Consider the following 27,506-nt stretch of genomic DNA (forward strand, 5'->3'; position numbering starts at 1 on the left):
CTGGGTTTAGGTTAGGATCACAGGGTGTTCAGGGATGTTCCTGGGGTTAGGGTTAGATCACAGGTGTTGTGGGCCTTTCGATATCATACACCCTCACCCACATGACCCAGCCAAAGGTTGACCAGACCTCCAAGAGGCACAACATGCATCTCAGTATTCAACAGTACAGTACAACAACAACAACAACAACAATGTCGTATATTTTTATATTGTACTATACTGTACCATACTGTATTACATCAATACATTTGTATTACTCTCATGTAGTAATCATTTTATTAAGAATAATGAATAAACTTCACTTTAGGTAGAACTGTGTTTAGTTTAACAGGTTAGTTACAACAGATGTCCTGTCCTGAGTAAACATTCCTTTGTCCCTGAGTCAATAAAGATAACACCTCTGAAGTCTACAGTTGTAACGTGATCTTAGGAGGACACAGGAAGAACCCAGAATAGCCCCATGTCAGAGGGGCAGAGCTCAGTGACCTGTTGACCAATTACAAGACTAGTTGATCAGATCTGTGTTAATGAACATCCCTTGTATGCAAATTAGTTTGTCATGTGAGACCTGGCCTGAAGCCAGGATATATAAACTAGGCCCCACCTTGTGAACTTTAGTATTGCCGAAGATTTGACCCTGTGTGAAAGGCTTGCTCAATAAATTGCTGATTCGACCGTTTTTTCTCTCCTGGAGTTCTTTTTTCACTCGAAGTCTATGCTTTAAAATACACAACAACAACAACAACAACAATAAAGTTTGCAGCACTAGAACACATACCAGCAAGATTTATTATTATTATTTTTTTTCCCACAGGTTTGTCTCACTGAGATTTGCATCTCTTTTTCAAGCAAAACCTGCAGGGGTAACATGACACATACTGTACATAAACAATGTACAAAGCACATTACCATGCATATACTGTACTGTATTGTTGCATACACATGTTGCAACACTGAGCAAATAGGTCAGGACAAGGGACAGTGAGAGCAGGGTTTAAAGGCAGTTAGGGTACATTCTTCAGTGAGTCCAGTCCAGTAATAATTGATTACAATTGCTGCAGATACAGAGGATTTTCAAGACTTTGCACATTCTGTAGATTATTCCAGGTCTTGGGAGCATGATGGCTAAATGCAGTATTTCCTAATTCACTGCAACAATGAGGAACATTTTAAAAGTAGCTTCTGCGTGGATTGTGTCATAAGTACAAAGTTCCAGTTAAAAAAGGGAGGACAAGTAGGAGGGGAGCTTTTGCAAAATTGCCATGAAGTGTGCAATATTGTATTCCAAAACTGTAGATGCTAATGATGGGATCTGTAAATAGCTAATGACGTCCAGTCTACTTGGTGATAGAAATTGCAGTGAAGTGTGCAATATTTGGCATGAATAGGAGGGCACAGCAGAAAACAGTATCTAGAATAATGTAAGCTGGAGGAAGCAGTATGCAGTATAAACAGCATCACCATAGTCAAACACAGGTAGAACAATAGTTTGTTCTATTCTATTTTCATATAGACTTTAATTAAGCAATAAGACACAAGAGGGAGTGCTTTACTGTGGTTTATTGGCACGGCTGTGGTGCGGTATCTATCTATCTATCTATCTATCTATCTATCTATCTATCTATCTAATCTATCTAATCTATCTAATCTAATCTAATCTATCTATCTATCTGTTTAACAATGCTCTATTTTCATTGACTAGCCTACTCGAGCTGTCCTGGCTGGGGTTTGAAATGTTCTTGGGCTTGTCTTGCTTGATTGCACATTGAGTGCAGGTGTGCTCTTTCAGAGAAAACGCCAGGGTTAATTTGCCAGGCTGTAGCAGCCATTTTGGGCAGGGTTGCATGTGAGAGTCAGGTGTGCAAGAGACTGTTGGTGATCTCCATACTGTATTGAAATGGGCTAATGGGTGGTGAGAGGGAGAGGCGCTAAAAGGCACCACACCGCTATCAGAGACAAGTGGCGTAGTTCATCCCTCTGCATCTCTGCTTGTGTTGTAGCGTTGGTTGTGTGGCAGGGAGGCCTGGCGCAGGTCAGAATCGTTTCTTTGGAGATTTATTGAGTGAGAATTTGCAGTAGCTGCATACAGTATTGTTAACAGTAAAACATTTTGATGCACTGTGGGCTCAATGTTTAATATTTCAAAAAATCCGGAACGAAGTTTGTAGAGGACAGTTTGAAGATAAACATGGTGTCAATTGACCCAAAATGTGGGAGGAGATAGGTTTTACAGTTGTTGAGAAAAACATGATGGACTTCATAATTCCTGCCAGCTTGAAGCATATGACCGTTTTTGTTTGTGTGGTGGTGGTTGCAAAGTGATGGCACACAAGGCTGATTTGTTATGATTCTAAAGTTTTAAACTTAAGACTGTTGCTGTATACAACAACAGCAACTATAGTGCCACCATCAGGACTATTGGCCCACAATGTCAGTTGAGGACTTTTGGCATAGGACTGCACCTAGGTTCCACGGTTAAATGTGTGAAGGGGTCTGAAAAGATATCCATCAAATGCAAACAGTCATCAGACATAACCACAGGGTGGTGCTATCACTTTGAATGGCCATTGAAATGATCACTGAAGGTTGTACAACATGACTTTACTCTTTCAATAGGCCTATTCAATATCTTAGGTGAAATGTGTTACGTTAGCAAAATACAATGCACACAGACATATTTGGAGCCATGTCAGCAAACCACTTCAAACTGCTTGATGCAATAGCATGTTCCTCTTTACAGAGGATGGTAGGCTACCCTTCTTGGAGATTGGATGGAGAGATCTAACTGAACGAATCTAGCGACGCTACGTGACGTTTTCGCATGCCACAGTATAACCTTCAAAACTGATTAAATTTCATAATGCAGAAACATTACAGATAAGCGATGAGTCAAAATGTATAATATTACCCCCACAGCTGAGAGACGGAAAGGAAGAGGAAGTTTGAGCATCGTTCACAGACCACATGCTGATCTTAGCAGTTTCATATCAGGGTAACTGCTGGTTAAAACATTGACATTTTCAACTATGGCCCACATTTAGCTAGGAGAGTGTAATGCAACTACATTTAGCTGTCACCCGAGTGCCTTGAATTGATGAATAGAGGTGTAGGCCATTGGGCATGTAGGCTGCTGTATGTAGGCTACTCTAATAGTTCATGAATAGGGGTAGTAAGTAGGCTAATTGTATGGCTATATGTGTATACTAGTAAGTAGGCCTACTGGTTACTGAATATAATCAATGTTCGGTGAATATAATCAATGTTTGGTTATAGGCTCTTTCTCTCTAAGTTCTCCACCTACCCAGTTCTTAATTAGATTATTGCGCAACCTCTCAGCATATGGCCACGCACTGCTGCATCTGATCAACAGGTCTAATCCTACTCACCAAGCTGGCTGGTAACCATTACTGGGATTATGTAGGCCCTCTCCGATGTTATTTCGTTCCCTAGGCCTATAGCGGTAGAACTCATTTTCTGGGTGCATGCATATGGCCATTTTTGCTGTGGATTGGATTGTGGGCGAGGCGTGTCCCGCTCGGCCAAGTCATAACGAAAGCGCTGAGAGAGGCGATAGGCTTGGGCATTCGCGTAGAAGCCGGGGGAAGCTGGAAGTCGCGCCACTCGTTCTGTGCTCTCATTAAATTCAACTGCAGTCACCGCGCTTTCGTGATGGCAGAACACTTCTCAGATCAAGTGGTATTCAACAAGCCAAAGGTAAATTTATTTGTATAGCCTATAGGTGCCTAGTAGACAAAACGTTACTTACTGAATTATCAATAGCCCTACAAAGCAAGCGCTCCATTTCACTGTTTCTAATTTTGTGTGGTCAAAATAAAACTTGAACTGAACTTAAATTATTAGACAAATTTAAAAATGTCACTATTTCATATGGTATGTCAGAGTGGAAATCAAGAAAGCACGTGGTTTCACTTCCTTGAACGGACGTCTGCTGCAGTTCAGTTGTGCAGTGTCATTCACAGAGCACAGGGACACAAAGCCAACTCCTCACACACCACCAGTGGGTGCGTTATTGATATTAGGGGCGATACATTTTCTAAACCATAACGTTTATCATGGCAGTAGAAGAGGGTGTGAGATTTTGACACTGAGGGGAAGGTGGCTAGACTGGCAGCAGGTTCATTAGTGGGGGACAGTAGGCTAGTCTACTGTATGAAGACTACAATTTATGGCAATGGATTCATTCTGATGTGCTGGCCATGTAGAAGTAATATAGCCTACAGCATCTTCAGCTCTAGAGAAATTAATCCCTAAAGGTGAGCTAGTATTTTTTGATACCAGTCTTCACACTGATGACATGCTTTGATTAGAGGGGGAAGTATTACATTACATTTACATTAGGCCTACATCACAGTCATTTAGCTGATGCTTTTATTCAAAGCGACTTACAATAGTTGTATCTAACATAGGAAAAGCCAGTGTACTACTACGTGCCAGAACTCACAAGTGCATCTCCTTTCTAAAACAAGTGACTAAGGCCATAATCTAGTGCTGAAGGCAAAGTGCAAGAATAGCAATCTAAAAGAGGGAGGATCGTGGTAGAACTTCTTGAAGAGATGAGTTTTGAGCCTGCGGCGAAAGATGTGCAGCGACTCTGTTGTCCTGACGTCAGTGGGCAATTCATTCCACCATTGCGGGACCAGGACAGAGAAGAGCCGTGATCGACCCGCAGGGGCCTCAGAGTCACGGGGCGACCAGTCGTCCTGAGGTAGCAGAGCGTAACGGTCGGGGGTTATTCTGACAGTACTGTCATATCCCCTGCTCAGAGCCTCTCTCTTTTCATTTGGAGCTAATTCACAAAAGGGCATCCGTTCACCAGGACAAGGGACAGGCAAACAAGTGAATAGTGAACCTGTCGTCCCCCACCCATGATGCATGTCATCAGCATGTACGGTTGTTGTGGGAGTGGGCTTTTCTCGTTTAGATTCAGGCTATAGAGTTGGCATATAGGCTTATCGTATTTTTAGTTTGGTAAAGCATTTATTCGAAAGTAAAGTAGTGAATTAAAATAATGTGATTAAATTGGTAATATTAATAGAACCTCAAGTGATTTTAACTTTCTGTAGGACAAAAAATACGTAATGAAAGCAACATTTTTTTTTTTAATGAAAAAAATGCCATGCAATAAAATGGTATGATAATCTACTGTTCATTTAAAATGTGTCCACAACAGTTAGTTTTATCTGGTCTATGTCTCCCTCTGCTGTCCGTAAAGTGCTACTGCCGCCATAGGGATATGCATACAGCTCAATGCTGTATTCTACAAGGTGTAAGAACAAGCACCTAAAGAGCTACTGAACACTTCAAGTTCTGAACTCAGTGGATTTAGAAAGTAGACGGGCTCCTGAGTAGGATAAACTATACTTTTATTGAGACACAAAGCATAGTGTAAAATGCAAAGCGAAATGTACTTGGCAATAGGAACAATTAATTGGCGAGTGCCTCCAGGTGGGCTCTGGTACAAGTCTCCCCCCTCCAGCGTTTCTGGGTGGGGGCCCATTGGTTCTGAAGTTTGATCTTCTTTCACACAGGGGCCCTGTGAGTGATCTTCTTTCCAAGGGCCATGAGTACCACAGAAATAGGAGTGCCCTTTGAAGTCCTAGCAGCCCAGAGTCAGTGTGCACATTGTACACCCTCCAGCTAGTCCCCGATAAGAGGAGAGATAATGATAGGGCTTCCAGGTTTGTGTGTGTGTGTGTGTGTGTGTGTGTGTGTGTGTGTGTGTGTGTGTGTGTTTGTGTGTGTGTGTGTGTTTGTGTGTTTGTTTGTGTGTGTGTGTGCGTGTGTGTCTTTGTATGTATGTGTGTTTGTGTGTGTGTGTGTGTGTGTGTGCGTGTGTGTAAAGCTTCCTTTTATTGTATTACACTGGCGGTGAGCGTGAGTTAGAATGGATTGGGAAACAAAGATGGCCAATGTTGAGGAATGACTTTGACTCGGAAGGAAATCTCTTCATCAAGCATTTATGCCACTCATGGCCACAATGAGTTCCACACATTATATTTTTCTCAGGGGCTCATTATCCAAGCAAGAGAAAGTATCACTTCAACACGAGGTTGTATTGTCATACTGTAGATATCCCAGTGGTGTCATAGATATTCCAGTAAGCATAGATGTGTCAGTCTCATAGATCTTCAATAAGCGCATCAATCATTGTATATACGTATATATCATTTTATCTATCTACATATATGACTCCATTAGTAAGCATGTAATTACAAAATAGTATGTGCTTCTTGTTGTGTTTGCATTCAGGGATATATTCTTCTTCTTTTCGTGTCTTTGAAGCATGTTGGTTATATGACAGTCTCCAATTTCTTAACAACAGTTCTTTGCATTATTAATTGAACTCTGCAAGGTCTTTTGAGCTGCAAGAGCTGAGTAGTAGAGGGCAGACAATGCAGTTCTGCTTCTACACACTCAGGTGGTTGGGCCAGTTTTGTAGCCCCATCTGACCAAAGCAGCATTTGTTCATCCCATTCCTGTTCCAGGGATAGATGAGATAAACAGATAGTAAGGCAGAGGGTTGGTGCCGTCGCCAGAGGACGACTGAACTTGCTAAAGAGTGAAGCAGCAGTGTTGATCTGATGCAGATTGCTTTAACCTCTGGAAGGAACTTGGAGCTACAAGACTGAACTAGAAACATAAGTATATTTTTGTTTCTCTAAATAGCTAGTGCTAAGTCGTCAGTGTTGTTGTGAAACTGCTTTGTTATTCAATGTTATTGTGAGAGTTAGTTTCGGCCTGAGCTAGACTAATTGCCCTGTTGAGTGGGCTGAGGGAGTGGCCTACTCTCCTGGCAGACGATTAGCAATCAACAGTTACAGGCCTTAAGCATTGACGGCTTAGACGGCGACAGCGGGAAGGCGACAGCGCCCTCCGGCGCGCGACTGAAGGCTAGGGCGACCAAAGGCACCGGGCGACTTATTCAAGAGCGACTGTCAGGAAGGTAGTACGTCTACATTTACCTCTGTACCTGTTTTGTTACCATTATGTGTTTGCATCCTATCCCTCTTGTGTTCCCTCTCCGGGGGTCACGTAGACACTGGGTCACCCCCAGACTCCGTAACCCCTCTAACCTCATCTATCCGACTGTCTCAACTCATAGAGAGCAAGTGGTGACAGGGGGACTTTGGAATTGCCAGTCGGCGGTGCCCAAAGCTGAGTTTATCTCAGGCTATGCATCCTTGCTCTCCCTCAGCTTCCTTGCTCTCACCGAGACATGGATCACACCAGAGAACACTGCCACACCCGCAGCCCTGTCAGATGTGTATTCTTTCTCCCACACTCCCAGAGCAGCGAGGCGAGGTGGTGGTACTGGCCTGCTCATTTCCCCAACATGGAAATACTCACTCGTCTCCATCCCACAGTTCTCCCCTCCCTCTTTTGAATTCCATGCTGTCTCTGTCATGTATCCAATCAAGCTCACCATTGCTGTTGTGTATCGCCCACCAGGTCCTCTTGGTGAATTCCTAGAGGAGCTCGATACACTAGTTTCGCACTTCCCTGATGATGGGTCCGCACTCATCCTTCTCGGGGACTTCAACATCCAGAGTGAGAAATTGGAACCTTTCCTCTCCTTCCTCTCCTCCTTCGATCTTCACCTCTCTTCTTCTCCTCCTACTCACAAAGCCGGCAACCAGCTGGATCTCATCTTCACTAGACACTGTTCCACCTCTAACCTGTCTGTCCTGCCCCTCCATCTCTCTGACCACTATTTCATGTCCTACTCCCTCTCCATCCCCTCTTCCCCTGTAACTCCTCCTCCTACCCACATGGTTACCGCCCGTAGCCATCTCCGCTCGCTCTCCCCTACTGACCTTTCCTCTACTGTCACCTCCGCCCTCCCCGCCCCTGAATCCTTCTCTCTCCTACCCTCTGATACTGCCACTGATCTTCTCCTCTCTACTCTTTCCTCTTCTCTGGACAATCTCTGTCCCCTCACCTCCAGGCCTGCACGCCCAACTCCACCTGCCCCATGGCTGTCGGACTCAGTGCGTACTGATAGACGGAGCCTGAGAATAGCTGAGCGCAAATGGAGGAAAGGCAAGCTCCCAGAGGACCTTCTTAATTTCCAATCTCTTCTTTCCACATTCTCCTCCTCTCTGTCTGCTGCTAAAGCTGCTTTCTTCCGCTCTAAAATCCTAACCTCTGCTTCCAATCCTAAAAAACTCTTTGAAACCTTCTCTTCACTACTCCAGCCCCCACCTCCTACTCCCAACTCCTCCCTTCTCCCTGATGATTTCGCCAACTTCTTTGACAAGAAAGTTAACGATATCAGATCCTCTTTCCCCCCTCCCCCGGTCAACGCTCCATGCACGAAACTCACCCCCCCATCCCCACCCTCTCTCCACTCCCTGCTCCCCCCCTCCTCTCCACGCCCCACCTTATCCCACTTTTCTCCCCTCTCCCCCAACGAGGCCCTCAACCTTGTTACATCTAACCGCCCCACCACGTGCTCCCTAGACCCTGTTCCCTCGACTCTCCTTCAGTCTGTTGCACCCGAACTCCTTCCCTTCCTAACCCACCTCATCAATGCATCTTGTATCAGGATGTTTTCCCTCTGCTTTCAAGACTGCCAGAGTCACCCCCCTCCTAAAGAAACCATCTCTCGACCCCTCTGATGTCAAAAACTACAGACCGGTTTCCCTTCTATCCTTTCTATCCAAAACACTTGAACGTGCTATCTTTAACCAACTGTCTTCGTACCTCCACCAGAACGACCTCCTAGATCCCCACCAATCCGGGTTCAAGGCTGGCCACTCGACAGAGACCGCCCTCCTTGCAGTAACAGAGTCACTCCATGCCGCTAGAACTCTCTCTCTCTCCTCTGTCCTGATACTCCTAGACCTGTCAGCAGCATTTGATACGGTAGACCACCAGATCCTCCTCTCCACCCTCGAGGAGAAAGGCATCAATGGCTCTGCACACTCCCTGTTTGCATCCTACCTGACGGGCCGCTCCTACCAGGTGACATGGAGAGGGTCGACGTCGGAACCGCGTAGTCTGACTACGGGGGTTCCACAAGGGTCTGTCCTGGGTCCTCTCCTGTTTTCCCTCTACACTACATCTCTGGGCTCTGTCATTCGCTCGCATGGCTTCTCCTATCACTGCTATGCCGATGACACCCAACTGGTTCTGTCATTTCCCCCTTCTGATACAGAAGTGGAGACACGCATAGCTGGGTGCTTGGCTGACATTTCGGAGTGGATGACGACACATCACCTCAAGCTCAATCTGGACAAGACTGAGCTGCTGTTCCTCCCGGGGAAGGGCTGTCCGCACCGGGACCTGGCCATCACCATTGAAGACACAGTGGTGACCCCGACTCGGACTGCGAGGAATCTGGGTGTGACCCTGGATGACCAACTGTCATTTTCCTCACATGTCACATCCGTCACACGTTCCTGCAGATTCATGCTCTACAACATCAGGAGGATTCGCCCTTTCCTCACTAATGAAACGGCGCAGGTACTCATCCAGGCCCTGGTCATCTCCCGCCTGGACTACTGCAACTCCCTCCTCGCGGGGGCACCGGCGTCAGCCATTAAACCTCTGGAACTTGTCCAGAAAGCTGCTGCTCGCCTGGTGTTCAACCACCCCAAATTCTCCCACACAACTTCCCTCCTCCGTTCCCTACACTGGCTCCCTGTAGCGGCTCGCATCCAGTTTAAAACTCTGGCGCTAACCTACAGGGCAAACCTACAGGGCAATGAAAGGAACAGCCCCCTCCTACCTCCAGGCCATGGTCAAACCCTACATCCCCTCCCGACCACTACGCTCTGCTACCTCAGGGCGACTGGTTGCCCCGTCACTCCGAGGCTCCTGCGGTCGATCGACACGGTCACGGCTCTTCTCTGTCCTGGCCCCGCAGTGGTGGAATGAGCTGCCCACTGATGTCAGGACAGCAGAGTCGCTGCCCATCTTTCGTCGCAGGCTCAAAACTCATCTCTTCAAGAAGTACTACAACAATCCTCCCACCTAAGCACTTATTATATTATATTGCACTGTACTTTAGATTGTGATTCTTGCACTTTGCCTTCAGCACTAGATTATGCTCTTAGTCACTTGTTTTAGAAAGAAGATGCACTTGTGAGTTCTGGCAAGTAGTAGTACATTGGCTCTTCCTACGTTAAATGCAATTATTGTTAGTCGCTTTGGATAAAAGCATCTGCTAAATGACTGTAATGTATGTAATGTAATGTAATGGAGCTGATTCAGATTCAGATTCTGAGTGAAGCAGCAGTGTTGATCTGATGGAGCTGATCTGATGGAGCTGATTCTGATTCTGATTCTGAGTGAAGCAGCAGTGTTGATCTGATGGAGCTGATTCTGATTCAGATTCTGAGTGAAGCAGCAGTGTTGATCTGATGGAGCTGATCTGATGGAGCTGATTCTGATTCAGATTCTGAGTGAAGCAGCAGTGTTGATCTGATGGAGCTGATTCTGATTCAGATTCTGAGTGAAGCAGCAGTGTTGATCTGATGGAGCTGATCTGATGGAGCTGATCTGATGGACCCACATGTCCTTAGCCTCTAATATGGTCAGATGAAGAGGTCTCGGTCAGCATCATGCTTTGGTTTCAGTGCAGTCAAGGGAATGGATTTCAGAGAAAAGAAACGAGCTAGTATTGTGATGTGTGGGGTCAGTATGGACTGTTCAGGCACGCTTTAGTGTTTTACTGTCCTTTCACGTTGCTTCTCATGAGGTGACAAAAGTCTTCCTGGACCACGTGTTGAAAACACATTCATGGCCGTGCAATAAAAAACATGCAGGCTGATGATGGATACCCTAACAGAACATGACGTGCTTGTGGGTTGTAAAGGTTGTGGTAGAAAAACATCACATACTGTAGTAAATTACAGTGTCCCGGTACATATGGTACAAGTCCCATTACCTTGAGATTTCCTGCAGGGAAACCTTGGGGAAATGTTTTCTATAACTCTGGTTTCCTGGCCTGCCGTTGCAGCTGGGATAATTCATCACCTTGATTACAGGACGTTCCTCCCTTGATAAACACTTCACTTCTGATTAGGGCCTTGAGCTTTCCCTCATGGCCCGGTTACATGGTCAGGGACAGTTCAGCCTCTTACATAACACTGGACATTTCTCTATATAGATGACCTACAGTATGAGACATAATGTGCTGTATGTTCTGTATCAATGAGTATCATGATGACATGTGTTCCACACTCTCATTGTGTGTTTCAGACTAGCAAAAGAGGGAAGTTGATTGGATATGTGAGTCTCCCTCATTACTGTCCGATTATGGATGATTGGTTGGAAAGGCTGGCCAATGGCTGGCCGGACCCAGCTACTGGAGGCCAGCAGGGAAGATTTAGATCTGCTGTAGACCAGGTTTAGATCTGCTGTAGACCAGGTTTAGATCTGCTGTAGACCAGGTTTAGATCTGCTGTACACCAGGTTTAGATCTGCTGTAGACCAGATCTAGATCTGCTGTAGACCAGGTTTAGATCGGCTGTAGACCAGATCTAGATCTGCTGTAGACCAGATCTAGATCTGCTGTAGACCAGATCTAGATCTGCTGTAGACCAGGTTTAGATCGGCTGTAGACCAGATCTAGATCTGCTGTAGACCCCTAGAAGATTTAGATATACTGTAGGGCCAGGGAAGATTTAGTTAGAGTTAGGGTTAGGACAGCAGGGAAGATTTAGCACTTCTATCTGTCAGGATAACACACGAAAGACCCTGAGCACTCGCTGTTCTGAGAACCGTTTCTGGCATCCTGGCATTTTCACTGCTCCATGCCCAGTCATGCGTACTGCATTGGAGATGGGTCCAGCCAACATAGCACCACCAGTCCATATATCACACATACAGAACACACACAGAGGATGCCGCACCCTCACACGACGACTGTGCAATTGTGTATCTCCCATGATTGGGTTTTTATTTTCTAGCCAAGGGCAGTGAGGTGAAGCTGTGCCCTTTCAGACAGACGTAGGCTGACTCTGAGGATGCCTGATGATCTGTAAAACTTTCTTCCACATTCCTGTCACGCACAGTGTTAATTTTGACAGCAAATTTTGTCTTTTAGTCTTTTGACTAAAACGCTATTTAGTTTGTCATATTTTAGTCATCTGAATTGTTTTAGTTTTAATCTAGTTTTTGTTGACTAAATAGAATTAAGATTTTAATCGACTAAATCTACTGTTGATTTCCCTAGAACTTCCAAACATCTGATGGACAAAGCTTCTGAATTACATTGCTCGATCGCCTTGTTGAGAGGGATCAGGGAAGAATTTTTACAGCTCACTAATCTGGCCCCCGGGTGATTACTGTTTTTTTGCTTCCCTCTGGAATATGTAGGGGTGGGTCGTATGCCCACCTCCCTGGTTCTCTGTAAAGCGCATTGTGTTGCCTCTGGGTATGAAATGCGCTATACAAATAAAGCTTTGATTGATTGATTGATTTCATGGGATGACATCTTGTGACTAAATAAAGGTTGTTGACAAATATTTTGTCATAGTTTCCATCAACAAAATTATCTGTGACGCACACAGTCAATGCCTAAAGTCAAGCCTGTATGAGGCAGGCTAATCTGTGATTGTTTCAAATCGGTCCTAACTGTGTTGCGTCTCCCACCCACAGATTGAGCTGCATGTGCACCTGGACGGAGCTATCCGAGTGGCTACCATCCTAGATGTCGCCAAGTAAGTTGACCATCATTTGATGTCCAGCTTGTGTGTTCTTTCCAGTCCACCATGGACCAGTAATAGCTGAGTTTGTCATTAAGGCAATAACTTGTGAGAGGGTGTGGTACAGGGATGCTTCTAGGATCTGAAGACATTTGGGGCTTACCCCCCCCACCGCCCACACACACCCCACACACACACACACACACACACATAACAACTGTTAAATTAATCACCAAATGTTCAACCTGCAGAAAAATCCATCATGGTGGACCTTGTGGTTTCTTGAGGCAAAGTTTTTATACTGTACATTTTCGTGAAAGGGTGTAGAAATGCCTGCATTTTGAAATGTGCAAACAGTTACTATAGTGCCACCTCCTGTCGACAAAGAATGGTAATTATTTCTGGCATAGTTACTTATTGTCTCTACAGTAGTTCCAGCATGCAAATTTAGAGGATGTTTGGCCAAGGAGCTTTTGAGTTATACAGGAAAAGCTTTGTGGACCAACCAACCAATCAACCAACCAATCAACCAACCAACCAATCAACCAACCAACCAACCAACCAACCAACCAACCAACCAATCAATCAACCAACCAACCAATCAACCAACCAATCAACCAACCAACCAATCAACCAAACAACCAACCGACAGAGGGAGCTATAGAATATAGAGAGCAGCTAATATATATATATATATATATCTGTTGATTTATATAACCAGTCAGATCGCAAAGTCAGAACTATCAATTAGTCTTATCTTTCACCCTTCATCCTGTTTAAAGTATCCGGTTTTACAGGTTGTTATGAATCATGAACATGTGATTACTAATTTTAAAAGGGTTTAGTTTCACTGTAGCGACAGGCTTTTGGCACCTCAGAACATGTAATAATGTCCCTCACAGGAAAGGTGACTCATTTTTACCAATAACCTGGCGCGTTGAAAAAGTTGAGTGTGTAAGCTCCACTTGACTCAAATACCTCTTCCTCCTGGCTTTGCATCTGTCTTTTAAAAGCCTGTGTAACATCTCGTCTCCCTGCTCTAGGCGGCGAGGCATCTCCCTGCTGGCCGACACAGTGGAGAAGATGACACGCATCTGCACGGTCCGCCAGCCCGCCACCCTCACAGAATTCCTGGGCAAGTTTGCAGAGTACATGCACGTTGTTGCGTAAGTGTGCCACACTGGGAGATGATCATTATGAGAAACACTCTGGCCTGAATGTCTGGTTTCATTACTACTACAGGGAGGTGGTGCCCCAGAGTGACCAGCTAGACAGGGGGTGTGAATAGTAACTAGGTTCAAGGGTCAGGGTTCACCTGCCTGGTGCTGCAGGAAGCAGGGGGCACATTTAGTCATTTTGGGGCCAAAGGCAAACACAGACATGAGGCCCTAAACATCTCTTGTTCTCCACCCTTATCAATACTTATTTAAAGGCTCTACTGGTATTTTTACTGGCTGGATGGATAGCATTACACTGATACTTATCTACTAAAGACAGCAATGCTGCTGCCGATGATAACAACAACAACAATAATAATAATAACAATATTAATAATAATAATAATAACAACAATAATAATAATAATGTCAGTAAGATAACTATTAACTATTTTGAGTAGAGTCAGATACATTAGCTAGCTAGTTTTTCTGCGCCAGGTTCCTGTGTGTTTCGGTGTGAAACGTGTCCTCTGGCTCTCCAGAGGTGAAACGTGTCCTCTGGCTCTCCAGAGGTGAAACGTGTCCTCTGGCTCTCCAGAGGTGAAACGTGTCCTCTGGCTCTCCAGAGGTGAAACGTGTCCTCTGGCTCTCCAGGGAGGCGGGTGAGAGCGCCAGTCATTTCCATCACGCAGTCGGACACAGTTCCATCTGTCAAGGATTCCCTTCCCTTGCACACTGCCTTATATTAAAACTTACTGAACAGCCCCAAAGATCTGCAGCTGGATGGTAGACAAGGGGGAAACCTGGAACTGTCCCCCCTCTGTCCAGTACACCAGCAGTCCACTGGAGAGGGACAATACTGGCTTGTCGTGTCTGCTAGCAGCTGGCAATGATGCTGAATAAAGCATTCTTTATCAAGGCCATTGAAAAGGCCTTGTTTGTGTCTATTGCTTCCCCTGCAACACAGGGAAGTTGCCAGCGGTGTCTGGCTCATACAGGGTTGTGTGAGTTGGAGTTGAGCACAGTGGTGGGTTCTGGGAGGTGGGGGGGGGAGGGGAGTAGCAACAGGTATTCAGGCTGGTAACAAGCATTCACCTCTAGTGAAAAAGCTTAAAGCATTGTTTACCATGTTATATGTGGGAGAGATGCTATGCTGTAGTCTGCAAAGCCCCAGAAAAGGGGGTTGGTTTGGGGGCTAACTGACCTAACCAATTAGATGTTGTTGTTGATGTTGTTGTTTTGGAAGAGGACAGTTCTTAAAATGGAAAATCTTCGGAACCATCTGGAACCAAACACCTACCACTTTCAAATCACCCATCATAGGCCCATACTGGACCCCTGCTGATCCTACTTCTGTGTGTTGGTTTGGGGATGTTGATAGTGCTCACATCTGCCTGTCTGTTGGCTGAGGGCCTCACGTTGTGTAGGTCAAGTGCAGGTTATCACCTGTGGTCAGGAGCCGTTCTCTGGGACAGTGATAGTTCTGGTGTGTGGAGGATTCCCATCAGATTAACAAGAGGTGTGCATGTATGTATGTATACATATGTACTGTATATACCTAGACAGCCTGTATGTATGTATGTATGTATGTATGTATGTATGTATGTATGTATGTATGTATGTATGTATGTACTGTGTGTGTGTGTGTGTGTGTGTGTGTGTGTGTGTGTATACTCCTTTACTTATGTACCTGTATAGCATGTATATTTATAGTTATATTTATACTGACTGAATGTATGTAGGTACATATCATATTCTATTCTATACTGCACAGTTACTGTACATATGGATATAGCCCCTGATATCCCTCTTTTTATTCTGCTACCCCCCCTCCTCCTATAATCAATACTAAAGGTTTAGGTGAATCATTACTTTCAACATATGACATAACTGATGAGATACCACTCCAGTATGCTAGTGTAAGATATGCTGGTCGATATCACTTGATTACTGAACACATTATTGAGCTATTGTTGTGTTTCCTGGGTAGTGGACACATTGTTGAGCTATTGTTGATGTTTCCTGGTCAGTGGGGACAGAGAAGCCATCAAGCGGATAGCCTATGAGTTTGTGGAGGATAAGGCCAAAGAGGGCGTGGTCTATGTGGAGGTCAGGTACAGCCCACACTTCCTGGCCAACACTGAGGTGGATCCCATCCCATGGAACCAGAAAGAGTAAGTCTTGGCTATGTGGCATGAAACTACGTGAATTAAAGATGCAGTATGCGGTTTGTGACATAGGATTTTTTTTTTTAAATGATTTTGAAAAATACAACCGACAAAATCCCCGCCCCTCCCTTCAGGCCTCGTTCCAAATCTTCTCCTCCAAACTGGGGGGAAACAAATGACCCTCGCTAGGCAGGTAGGTAGAGTACGGATTTCTTTCATTTTAGTGTCAGAGCACTTTATTTATTGATTGCTGTCAGGATGTAATGAGAAATTCCAAAAATATAACAAAAAGTACTTCTGAGACAAACCGCATACTGCAACTTTAATGGGTATGGCAATTTCAAAACAACTACAATAAGTGAAATGTCATTTTTAACAACTTGGTCCAGTACCTCCTCTTAAACATATATTAAATACTGTATGTATATGAAGTGACTTGATCCTGTCCTGCTGTGTGACCCTGTGTGCTGCTGCGTGTCCCTGTGTGTGTCTCCTGTCCCAGGGGAGACCTGAGCCCAGGCGAGGTGGTGCGCCTGGTCAACCAGGGCCTGAGGGAGGGGCAGGAGGCCTTCAAAATCAAAGCCAGGTCCATTCTGTGCTGCATGCGCCACATGCCAAGTAATGCACTGTTCACTCGCCTGAGAGGCCCCTGCCCCCATGTCTGCTCCGCCCCCCACCCCCACCCCCCATGTCTGCTCCGCCCCCCACCCCCACCCCCATGTCTGCTCCGCCTCGACAAGCACATCAAACAGCTCCCACTCAAAAGCACATCTTGTCCTGACTCCCTAATCCTTTCACTAGATCCACCCTGTTTTGGACATATTTCTCACTGTGTAATTAATATTTCAGTTTTTGACTAAATTGGGTTGATCACTTGAGAAATGATGGATCTGGCCATACAGGCATGTGTTGATTGCCATGCAAACAGTGAGAAGGGGCTCTTGTGTGTGTTGGTATCCACAGTACAGTCCAGTACTTTATCATTGGACGACCAACTGCAAATTCTCATTCACAGTCACGTACAACAGATTTTCCCTGAGCAAAGCCATTTGGATGTAACTTCCTGAAGGTCCTGCACTTGTAATTATGTAGTAAATGTCAGGCAATATTTTAGGCAAACATTCAATACTTTCCAGAATTCTGAATCCAGTTGTGTGTAAGGATTTAGAAAGTTGAAGAATTAGCCTACATCTGGTTAGTCACTGCTGACCCCATCTTTACTGACCAGTCAGGGTCTCCCAGTATGGACTGGTTCAGTATCCAGTTATCTTCATCAGCTCCCAAGATCTAGCATGACACCTCACATAATAAATGTGTGTGTTTGTGTGTGTGTGTGCATGTGTGTGTGTATGTGTGTGTGTGTGTGTGTTGGTCCGTGGTGTGTGTATGTGTCTGTGTGCGTGTGTGTGTGTGCGTGTGTGTGCGTGTATGTGTTGGTCCGTGGTGTGTGTATGTGTCTGTGTGCGTGTGTGTGTGTGTGTGTTGGTCCATATTTTTGCTTTCCTGTAGTAAGTGTGTGTGTGTGTGTCTTTGTGCAGGCTGGTCCATGGATGTGGTGGAGCTGTGTAAGAAGTACAGACATGAGGGAGTGGTGGCCATCGACCTGGCAGGAGACGAGTCTCTCAACTGTGAGGCCTACCCAGGACACCGGAAGGCCTACGAGGTCACCACCACCCTCCCAGGCTACCCGAAACTAGACCCAGATTGCAAGCGGATCTGGGCCATATACAGGCCAGATCTGGCCCTTGTGGCTTAGTTCCGGCCCATATATGGCCCAGATCCGCTTGCTATCTGGGGACAGACCCCCTTTATGGCTGATACACTATGTGGGCGATGAAAACAGAGAAACTGTTTGCATATCCAAGCAGCACAGAAAATATTATTCAAATCATGTCCATGTTTCTAGTGTCATCACAACAAAAGATAAGAAAAGGCTAAAAGAGCTGAGGAAGTCTCAGATCTCTGTGGACTTTCGTCTGTTTTGCATCTAATTAAATATCAGAGTAGTGGGCCTCCCTCAAATATTTCAGTAATCTAAGTTGGACTTGCTCAAGAATTGAAGTGGTATTATCATAATGTCTGTAAAACATGTTTCACTCTGGCTACACGTGTTCTGATAACAAAGTTAAAGTACTACTAGTATTTATTACGCCTATTGCAGCAGAGCCGGCATTTAAGACCCACTACTGGTGGGCTCTCTAAAACTCCATTCCACAATTTGAACTTAATTAGAAAAGTCATTAGGTGGGCTATCTTGCAGAAGCTAGCCCAACTTGTGATATTCCCACTATTTCTTTCTTTCTTTCTTTCTTTATTATTATTCTCCCCGCTTTTTTGGACGTTAACTAGTTCTTCATACTTTGTGCTAGAAACTTCATTCAAACTTTAAAATGTTCATGACGTTCAGCTCTTGAACGGATCCATTCAGATTTTTGATATTTTTTTATAGTTTTTAAGAAATTTAACTTTAAAAAAAATTTTTTGTCCTATTGAAACTGCTTGAAATGCTTTTGGAATGTTCAGAAATGTTATGTTTTTAGAGTGGTGGCAGCAGTTGCTTTGAAAATATTCACACATTTTGTAAACTGCTGGCACTCCTACAGTTTTGAAAGCTCACACACATATTATACATCAAAATGTTCACACAACTGTGCTGATTCGTACAATGTAAGTATCTAAGCCGTATGACTTATAGTTTTCGCTGTATGACGATTTGTTCGGCAACTGCGCTCCTCATTGAAACGTATGGCAACACACTCTAGCTTTTGAGCTGCTAATTTTGCATTTTTACTCTTTTTCTAACTTGTCGCATTGCCTACAGTTTTTAAGCTACACGGACATATAATAGCCTAAAATGTTCAGCGTTTTCTCAGGATTCATACGGTGTCAAAATCTAGGCTGTGACCTTTATACTTTTTGACAGAGAGCTGTCTGAAGCCAACATGCCTTTCCATTGAAGTGAATGAGAGGATGCTCAGTGTCAGTTGGGATTTGAATTTGGGGACACGTGCATGCTCTCTGTACAGGCACCCTTTATTGACTACTGTGGTAGCATTCATATTCATTCCTTCCTTCCATCCTTCCATCCTTCCATCCTTCCATCCTTCCTTCCATCCTTCCATCCTTCCTTCCTTCCCTTCCTTCCTTCCTTCCATCCTTCCCTTCCTTCCATCCTTCCTTCCTTCTTTCTTTCCTTCCTTCCTTCCATCCTTCCTTCCTTCCTTCCTTCCTTCCATCCTTCCTTCCCTTCCTTCCATCCTTCTTTCTTTCCTTCCTTCCATCCTTCCTTCCCTTCCTTCTTTCTTTCCTTCCTTCCATCCTTCCTTCCATCCTTCCTTCCTTCCTTCCCTTCCTTCCTTTCCTTCCTTCCATCCTTCCTTCCTTCCATCCTTCCCTTCCTTCCATCCTTCCTTCTTTCCTTCCTTCCTTCCATCCTTCCATCCTTCCTTTCCTTCCTTTCCTTCCTTCCATCCTTCCATCCTTCCATCCTTCCATCCTTCCTTCCATCCTTCCTTCCTTCTTTCTTTCTTTCTTTCTTTCTTTCCTTCCTTCCTTCCTTCCTTCCTTCCTTCCTTCCATCCTTCCTTCCTTCCTTCCTTCCTTCCTTCCTTCCTTCCTTCCTTCCTTCCTTCCATCCTTCCCTTCCTTCCCTCCTTCATTCTTTCCTTCCTTCCTTCCATCCTTTCTTCCATCCTTCCTTCCATCCTTCCCTTCCTTCCATCCTTCCTTCCTTCCATCCTTCCTTCCTTCCATCCATCCTTCCTTCCCTTCCATCCTTCCTTCCTTCCATCCATCCTTCCTTCCCTTCCATCCTTCTTTCTTTCCTTCCTTCCTTCCATCCTTCCTTCCTCCTTTCTTTCCTTCCTTCCTCCTTTCTTTCCTTCCTACCATCCATCCTTCCATCCTTCCTTCCTTCCCTTCCTTCTTTCTTCCTTTCCTTCGATCCTTCATTCCTTTCCTTTCCTTCCTTCCTTCCATCCTTCCTTCCATCCTTCCTTCCCTTACTTCTTTCTTTCTTTCTTTCCTTCCTTCCTTCCTTCCTGCCTGCCTGCCTGCCTGCCTGCCTGCCTGCCTGCCTGCCTGCCTGCCTGCCTGCCTGCCTGCCTTTCCTTCCTTCCTTCCTTCCTTCCTTCCTTCCCTTCCTTCCTTCCCTTCCTTCCTTCCTTCCTTCCTTCCTTCTTTCTTTCTTTCTTTCTTTCTTTCTTTCTTTCCTTCCTTCCATCCTTCCTTCCTTCCTTCCTTTCCTTCCTTCCTTCCTTCCATCTTTCCTTCCTTCCATCCTTCCTTTCCTTCCTTCCTTCCTTCCTTCCTTCCATCCTTCCATCCTTCCATCCTTCCTTCCTTCCATCCTTCCTTCCATTCCTTCCTTCTTGCTTTCTTTCTTTCTTTACTTGCTTTCCTTCCTTCCATCCTTCCCTTCCTTCTTTCTTTCTTTCTTTCCTTCCTTCCTTCCCTTCCTTCCTTCCTTCCTTCCTTCCATCGTTCCTTCCTTCCATCCCTTCCTTCCATCCTTCTTTCCTTCCATCCTTCCTTCCATCCTTCCTTCCTTCTTTCTTTCCTTCCTTCCATCCTTCCTTCCTTCCATCCATCCTTCCCTTCCTTCCATCCTTCTTTCCTTCCTTCCTTCCTTCCATCCTTCCTTCCTCCTTTCTTTCCTTCCTTCCATCCTTCCTTCCCTTCCTTCTTTCTTTCCTTCCTTCCTTCCCTTCCTTCCTTCCTTCCTTCCTTCCTTCCTTCCATCGTTCCTTCCTTCCATCCCTTCCTTCCATCCTTCTTTCCTTCCATCCTTCCTTCCATCCTTCCTTCTTTCTTTCTTTCCTTCCTTCCATCCTTCCTTCCTTCCATCCATCCTTCCCTTCCTTCCATCCTTCTTTCCTTCCCTTACTTCCATCCTTCCTTCCTTCTTTCTTTCCTTCCTTTCATCCTTCCTTTCCTTCCTTTCCTTTCCTTCCTTTCCTTCCTTCCTTCCTTTCCTTTCCTTTCCTTTCCTTTCCTTTCTTCCTTCCATCCTTCCTTCCTTCCTTCCATCCTTCCTTCCCTCCCGTCCTTCCATCCTTCCTTCTTTCTTTCCTTCCATCCTTCCTTCCTTTCCTTCCTTCCTTCCATCTTTCCTTCCTTCCTTCCATCTTTCCTTCCTTTCATTCCTTCCATCCTTCCTTCCATCCTTCCTTCCTTCCATCTTTCCTTCCTTCCCTTACTTCCATCCTTCTTTCCTTCCTTCCTTCCATCCTTCCTCCCTTCCCTTCCCTTCCCTTCCCTTCCCTTCCCTTCCCTTCCCTTCCCTTCCCTTCCCTTCCCTTCCCTTTCCTTCCTTCTTTCTTTCTTTCTTTCTTTCTTTCTTTCTTTCTTTCTTTCTTTCTTTCTTTCTTTCTTTCTTTCTTTCTTTCTTTCTTTCTTTCTTTCTTTCTTTCTTTCTTTCTTTCTTTCTTTCTTTCTTTCTTTCTTTCTTTCTTTCTTTCTTTCTTTCTTTCTTTCTTTCTTTCTTTCTTTCTTTCTTTCTTTCTTTCTTTCCTTCCATCCTTCTTTCTTTCCTTCCTTCCATCCTTCTTTCTTTCCTTCCTTCCTTCCATCCTTCCTTCCTCCTTTCTTTCCTTCCTTCCTCCTTTCTTTCCTTCCTTCCATCCTTCCTTCCCTTCCTTCTTTCTTTCTTTCCTTCGATCCTTCATTCATTTCCTTTCCTTCCTTCTTTCCTTCCTTCCTTCCTTCCCTTACTTCCATTCTTCCTTCCTTCTTTCTTTCCTTCCTTCTGCCCGGAGGTCTTCATGGTGGAGTCAGGTAGGTGGCCCGGAGAGGGGTACACTGTCCCCAACTGGCTCTGACCTGAGGGGGTAGAGTCTCATCACCACGCCACTATCCACGCCACGGGCCCCACAACTCAACCCCTGAGTGGGCTAGAGACACAGTCTTCATTGGTGGATGCATTGAAATTGCCCAGAGGTCACTGTACTGTCCCCGACTAGCTGTGACCCAAGGGGGCGGGGCCTAACCAGCACGCCACTATCCACGCCACGGGCCCCACAACTCAGCCCCTGAGTGGGCTAGAGACACACGGTCTTCACCGGTTGAGTCAGGTAGGTGGCCCAGAGAGGGCTACATTGTCCCTGACTGGCTCTGACCTGAGGGGGCTGAGTCTCACCCCCACGCCACTATCCACGCCATGGCCCCACAACTCAGCCCCTGAGTGGGCTAGAGACACATGGTCTTCACCGGTGCGGGCGGGTAGGTGGCCCGGAGAGGGGTGCACTGTCCTCGACCAGCTCTGACCTGAGGGGGCGGAGTCTCACCACCATGCCACTGTCCACACCACAGACCCCACAACTCAGCCCCTGATTGGGCTAGAGACGCACAGTCTTCGCCGGTGGGTGCATGGAGATTGCCTGGTCCGTAGTAGTTCTAGCAGTTGCTGTTACATACAACTGCAGCAGCTAGCCCACCTCACATTTTCTCCAGGAAATGTACTTTCTAGTTTAACATGCTGTCCTAAAGGTCACGAAATACCTCAAACATGACAAGATTTATGTTAGAATGAAATGAGTAATAAAGACACATTCCAGGGAAAATAGTAATTAAGATGACCGACACATTGTTAATAACATTGTTTCAAGCCAACACAAACGCTTTCTCTTTATAATAGCCTTTATTGTGCAGTGGTCACACATTCTTCTTGCTCATAGGTCATTTTTGATTATTGGCTCAGTTTAATGTTTCCCTGAAGACAGTATATGGGAAGGCTAGCTAGAGGCTCCCACCAATAAAAAAGGTTGACATGGTAACATCTGTTCCAGTCATCATAGGGGAGAGCATGAACACTAGGGCTGTCGGAGCAGAGTCCACTCTGGTATGGGCGCTAATCACAACCACGGTGTCTAAACAGTCTAAACAGGGTCGAGAGAGGCCAAGCTAGTTCTGCCCAAACGTGCATTTCAATCATGCGGCATTTGGGCAGCAGAACAAATCCAGCAGATGTTTGTTCAGCTGCACTAAGTACGAGGGACAATGGTAATAGCAGCACATCCACACACACACACACACACACACAGACATACCTATTATCTTGTAATTCGGCTAGGATATGCATAACGCCGTTTCACTGTTCTTATCGCCCGTGCTACAGGGCTTTCTTCTTCTTCCGGCTTTCGTTCAGAGAAGACGCTTTTGTTGCTTGCTCCTGCTCTTGTCTGTATTTTGTAACTGTCTTGTACTGTATTTTGTATGTCGTAATTGCCTTGTATTTTGTATGTATTGCATTTTGTATGTCGCTCTTTCTTCCTTTTTTATGTGTTATCTGTATTGTAAAGCGCTTTGTGCATTCGTGCTGTGAAAGGCGCTATATAAATAAAGTTTACTTACTTACTTACTTTCTGTCCAGGAGACAGTGAGAGGCAGGCAGCTGCAGTGGGAGGAGAACTACTGTAGCTGATGTAAAACACACATGTCTGTGCTTGTTGTTGACGTTCCTGGCTGATGTTCCTAACAGGAAGCAGTACGGTGTGGGATCCACAGGACGGTGCATGCTGGAGAGGTGGGTCCAGCCTCGGTCGTCAAAGAGGTGAGCTTCCCTCCCTGGCCTCTGGGGTCAACATGGAGGAGACATTTCAATATGATCCTCTCAACAATAGTTATTTCATTATTGAGGAATAATTCAATGGTCTTTTTTGTCTTTTGTGCTCTGTTATAGACACATATTATACTGTGGACTGCACCATTGCACAACATTAGCCAATTTCATAGCCAATTTCATATCACCCAGGAATTCCTCGCTAGCTCACTTTCTACGGAACCCATCAATCAAAATGACAGACAACTATGTGACCGAAGACCATGTGTGTCCAGAAATAGATTGTCTGGTCACATGCTTATGAGGCTTTTTTCTCCTTAAATTTTTTGAATGATCTTTATGACCCATATCTGTTCTCATCGTTAGGCTGTTGAGGTTCTGAAAGCAGAGCGGGTTGGGCATGGCTATAGAACCCTGGAGGACCCAGGCTTATACAAGCAGCTCCTGGCCCAGAACATGCACTTTGAGGTATGGTCCTGTATGGTTTTCTCATCATGCTACATGTGCATTATGGGTCCGTCTATTAATGAATCATATCCTTGTATTCAGACCATTAATAGCTTATAGTTTATTTTTATTAGGATTTTTATTGGGATTTCTTTTGATAAACCAGGCTTACCCTGGAGTGTACAGTGGGAAGAAACACCACTGCAATATACCACAATCCTCCAGTGAGTTATTCCTGTTATACATCGGGAAAGATTATAGGATAAATACAGACTATTTCAATATCTTTTATATCAATTGTAGTGAACTCAAGAAAAGCAGTTCCTAAAATGATCACGCTGCTTTGGAATTTTAAACGGTGATGGAGGAACACCAATGACATCCAATATTTGACATGGGTTTGGAATTTGGCTTTACACTGTGAAACTTTCACATAATTACAGTAGTTGCAGGTTGCAAATGGCATGAAACATGTTTCCAAGCAACTTGACAATTACACAAAGCAATTCAAATATAATCAGCAGTCTTAGCCAGCTAGATTAGTCATTTTCATTTGTTGTTTCTAACCAGATTTTATCAAATGGTGTCAGTGAAATCTTATTTCGTATCGTTCTGTGAAGCACTTTGTGACTTTGACTATGAGAGGTTCTATACCAAATCAACTTTACTTATTTACTTTTCTTGCTGGATAGTTATGGAAGCATGTAACATAATTCAAATTCATTTCCACCTTGTCCTGCATTATTCGACTCCATATTCAAATGCAAATGCAATCATGCATTAGAATTGTGTTACACAAAGCAGATGTAGTACATGAAAATGCAAATCACATTTGAATATTGAGTCAAATAATGCAGGCAAAAGTAGAACATGAAAATACAATCCCTAATTGCATGAACATTTGAATTATGTGACATAATATGCTTCCATAGATAATATCTATTCGGACATTGTGTGTCTTTTTTCTTCTGGCACTGGCTGGGGCTGCCCCAATAGACTGGGGTTATCGGTTGCTGACAATGTAGAAGTTTGTTTGATGTGACACACTGCCCCCTGGTGGACAGAATTCACATAGCGTCTAATCATTGGAACACTGCTGCAGGTCTTCTCTCCTTCACACGTAGTGGGACTGTGACTTGTGGCTCATACTGTGCTACTATCATATCATACTGTACTAACACTACTATAATATCATCATATCACACTATCATATCATACCATACTACTATCATATTATACTGTACTACTATCATATCACACTGTACTAGCATATCACACTGTACTATCATCATACCATACTATCATAGCATACTGCACTACTATCATATCATACTGTACTACTATCATATCATACTGTACTACTAATCATATCATACTGTACTACCATCATAGCATACTGTACTACTATCATATCATGCCATACTACTAACATGTCATACTATCATATCATAATGTACTAATAACATATACTGTACTACTATCATATTATACTGTACTACTATCATAGCATACTGTACTCCTATCATATACCATACTACTAATATATCATACCATACTACTAATATATCATACTGTACGATCATATCATACATTACTATTATCACATCATACTGTCCTACTATCAGATCTGTTCTCCTCTCTGGTGGCTGACAGATGTGTGTTTTTAGGTGTGTCCCATATCCAGTAAACTGACTGGTGCTTGTAACCCTGACTTCACCAAACATCCAGTTATCACGTGAGTTTCTATGTCCCCCCGTTGACCCTCATCATAGCCTTAATGTGACACGCCTGTTTCTTTCATAACATGCACATCAATCAGGATGCCCTCTCCTATTATGCTTTTTTAGCCTCTCTTACTCTGAAATGTAATTTAATGCAATGTATTGCTTTATAAATGTTCTTAGCCGGTAGACAAACATACTCCTGGAGCTTGCTCGATCGCCTTGTTGAGAGGGGTCAGGGAAGAATTTGTACAGCTCACTTATCTGGCCCCCGGGTGATTACTGTTTTTTTGCTTCCCTCTGGAATATGTAGAGTGGGTCGTATGCCCACCTCCCTGGTTCTCTGTAAAGCGCATTGTGTTGCCTCTGGGTATGAAATGCGCTATACAAATAAAGCTTTGATTGATTGATTGATTGATCAATCACACATTTTGTTCCGAATGTGCGCAGGTTCAGGAAAGACAAGGCCAACTACTCGTTGAATACAGACGATCCCATGATCTTCAACTCCACCCTGCACCTGGACTACGTCACGGCACAGAAATACATGGGCTTCACTGAGGAGGAGTTCAAAAGACTGGTGAGACCGATCACAGTCACACCACATTCAGTATGTCAACACTGGACTCTGCAGCACGGAGGGGATTAACTCTATTCCATGTCAGCTCAGGATAATAACATTGTGATTGCTATCGTTAAATGTTTTTAATGAACAAAAACCATGTTCAGTCCTTGGATTGAAATCCAAAGCTCTTGAGTAATGGATATTGTGTGACTCCAGCAGGGTCCCATGATAAGTATTAGTATTAGTCCAGTGAGTACCAGTATTAGTCCAATGACTTCTGACTTTGCTCCTGCCGTTGTAGAACATAAACTCTGCGCACTCCAGCTTCCTGCCTGAGAAAGAGAAGAAGGACCTTCTGAACAAGCTGTATGATGCGTACGGCATGGTGCAATCCACCGGCTTCTGAAGGATTAATGCTGTAATGGCAACACAAACCCAGGAACAAAACACTTTGCCCCCCCCTTCACCCGGCCATAATGGAACATCCCCGTCTTCCCCTAATAACGTCTTTCCCCTCATGTACACATACGTTTTAACCAGCCATGTACAGAATAACCAGCTATGTATAGTATAATCAGCCATGCCCACAATATTATATATATCCTCTTGAACATTGCAGTGAATACAAATGTCTGAGCAGTGTTTCAAGTGAATGTTGGGTCACTTGGATATGCCATAGCTATACTAAGATAGCATGGTCTTAATCTGAATCATGTAATCCTTAATGTCAACATACCTACCTGCGACTACTAGAACCATACAACTGACATGACATGCTTTTTATTATTCTACATTAACAGTGTATGTACATGATGTTGTCATATCATAGACACACAGTGAAGTGAAATCTGAAGTACTGTATCACCAGTATCCATACTCTCAGCTTTTTATTTCCTTTGGTGGAAAAAAAAGATTTTAATTTTTTCACATTTTAAAAATGTGGGATGCATCAGGTTAAACTGCACGACACCAAAGTTGTAGTTCTACATATGAACACTAGGTGGCACACTACTGTCATCCAATGGACAGTGACGTCAACTGAAGCGGTCTTACATTTTAGAATGACAACCTCTAAGATAGTGAAGCCTATGTATATTTTATAGAGGTAGTAAAATTACGTTTTTATTTGAATTGTGATTTTATATTTTCCTGCTTTTACATTTTACTAAGGAGCACTTATTTACACCATTTATTGACTTGACGCAAAATGAAGACA

General features: G+C 44.4%; 1 protein-coding gene across 1 annotated transcript; it reads left to right on the forward strand.

Annotated features, from left to right (window-relative positions):
* The first annotated feature begins 3,601 nt into the window (after nucleotides 1-3,601).
* Nucleotides 3,602-27,506, forward strand: ada (adenosine deaminase). Its single transcript, XM_084445826.1, has 11 exons — nucleotides 3,602-3,714; nucleotides 12,628-12,689; nucleotides 13,718-13,840; nucleotides 15,862-16,005; nucleotides 16,502-16,617; nucleotides 17,538-17,662; nucleotides 23,477-23,548; nucleotides 23,924-24,025; nucleotides 25,672-25,739; nucleotides 26,176-26,305; nucleotides 26,592-27,506. The coding sequence occupies exons 1-11, from the start codon at nucleotides 3,670-3,672 to the stop codon at nucleotides 26,694-26,696; spliced, it is 1,092 nt and encodes a 363-aa protein (XP_084301952.1). The 5' UTR covers nucleotides 3,602-3,669; the 3' UTR covers nucleotides 26,697-27,506.

The sequence above is a fragment of the Borostomias antarcticus genome (assembly GCF_949987555.1).
Source record: "Borostomias antarcticus genome assembly, chromosome: 11".
NCBI classification, from domain to species: Eukaryota; Metazoa; Chordata; class Actinopteri; order Stomiiformes; family Stomiidae; genus Borostomias; species Borostomias antarcticus.

Bases quoted from the DNA above. Each gene is read 5' to 3' on its own strand.
- ada (XM_084445826.1), top strand. From the start codon at position 3,670: ATGGCAGAACACTTCTCAGATCAAGTGGTATTCAACAAGCCAAAG. The intron at 16,618-17,537 runs GTAATGCACTGT...GTCTTTGTGCAG, and splicing joins CTGCATGCGCCACATGCCAA to GCTGGTCCATGGATGTGGTG. The intron at 17,663-23,476 runs GTCACCACCACC...TGTTCCTAACAG, and splicing joins GACACCGGAAGGCCTACGAG to GAAGCAGTACGGTGTGGGAT.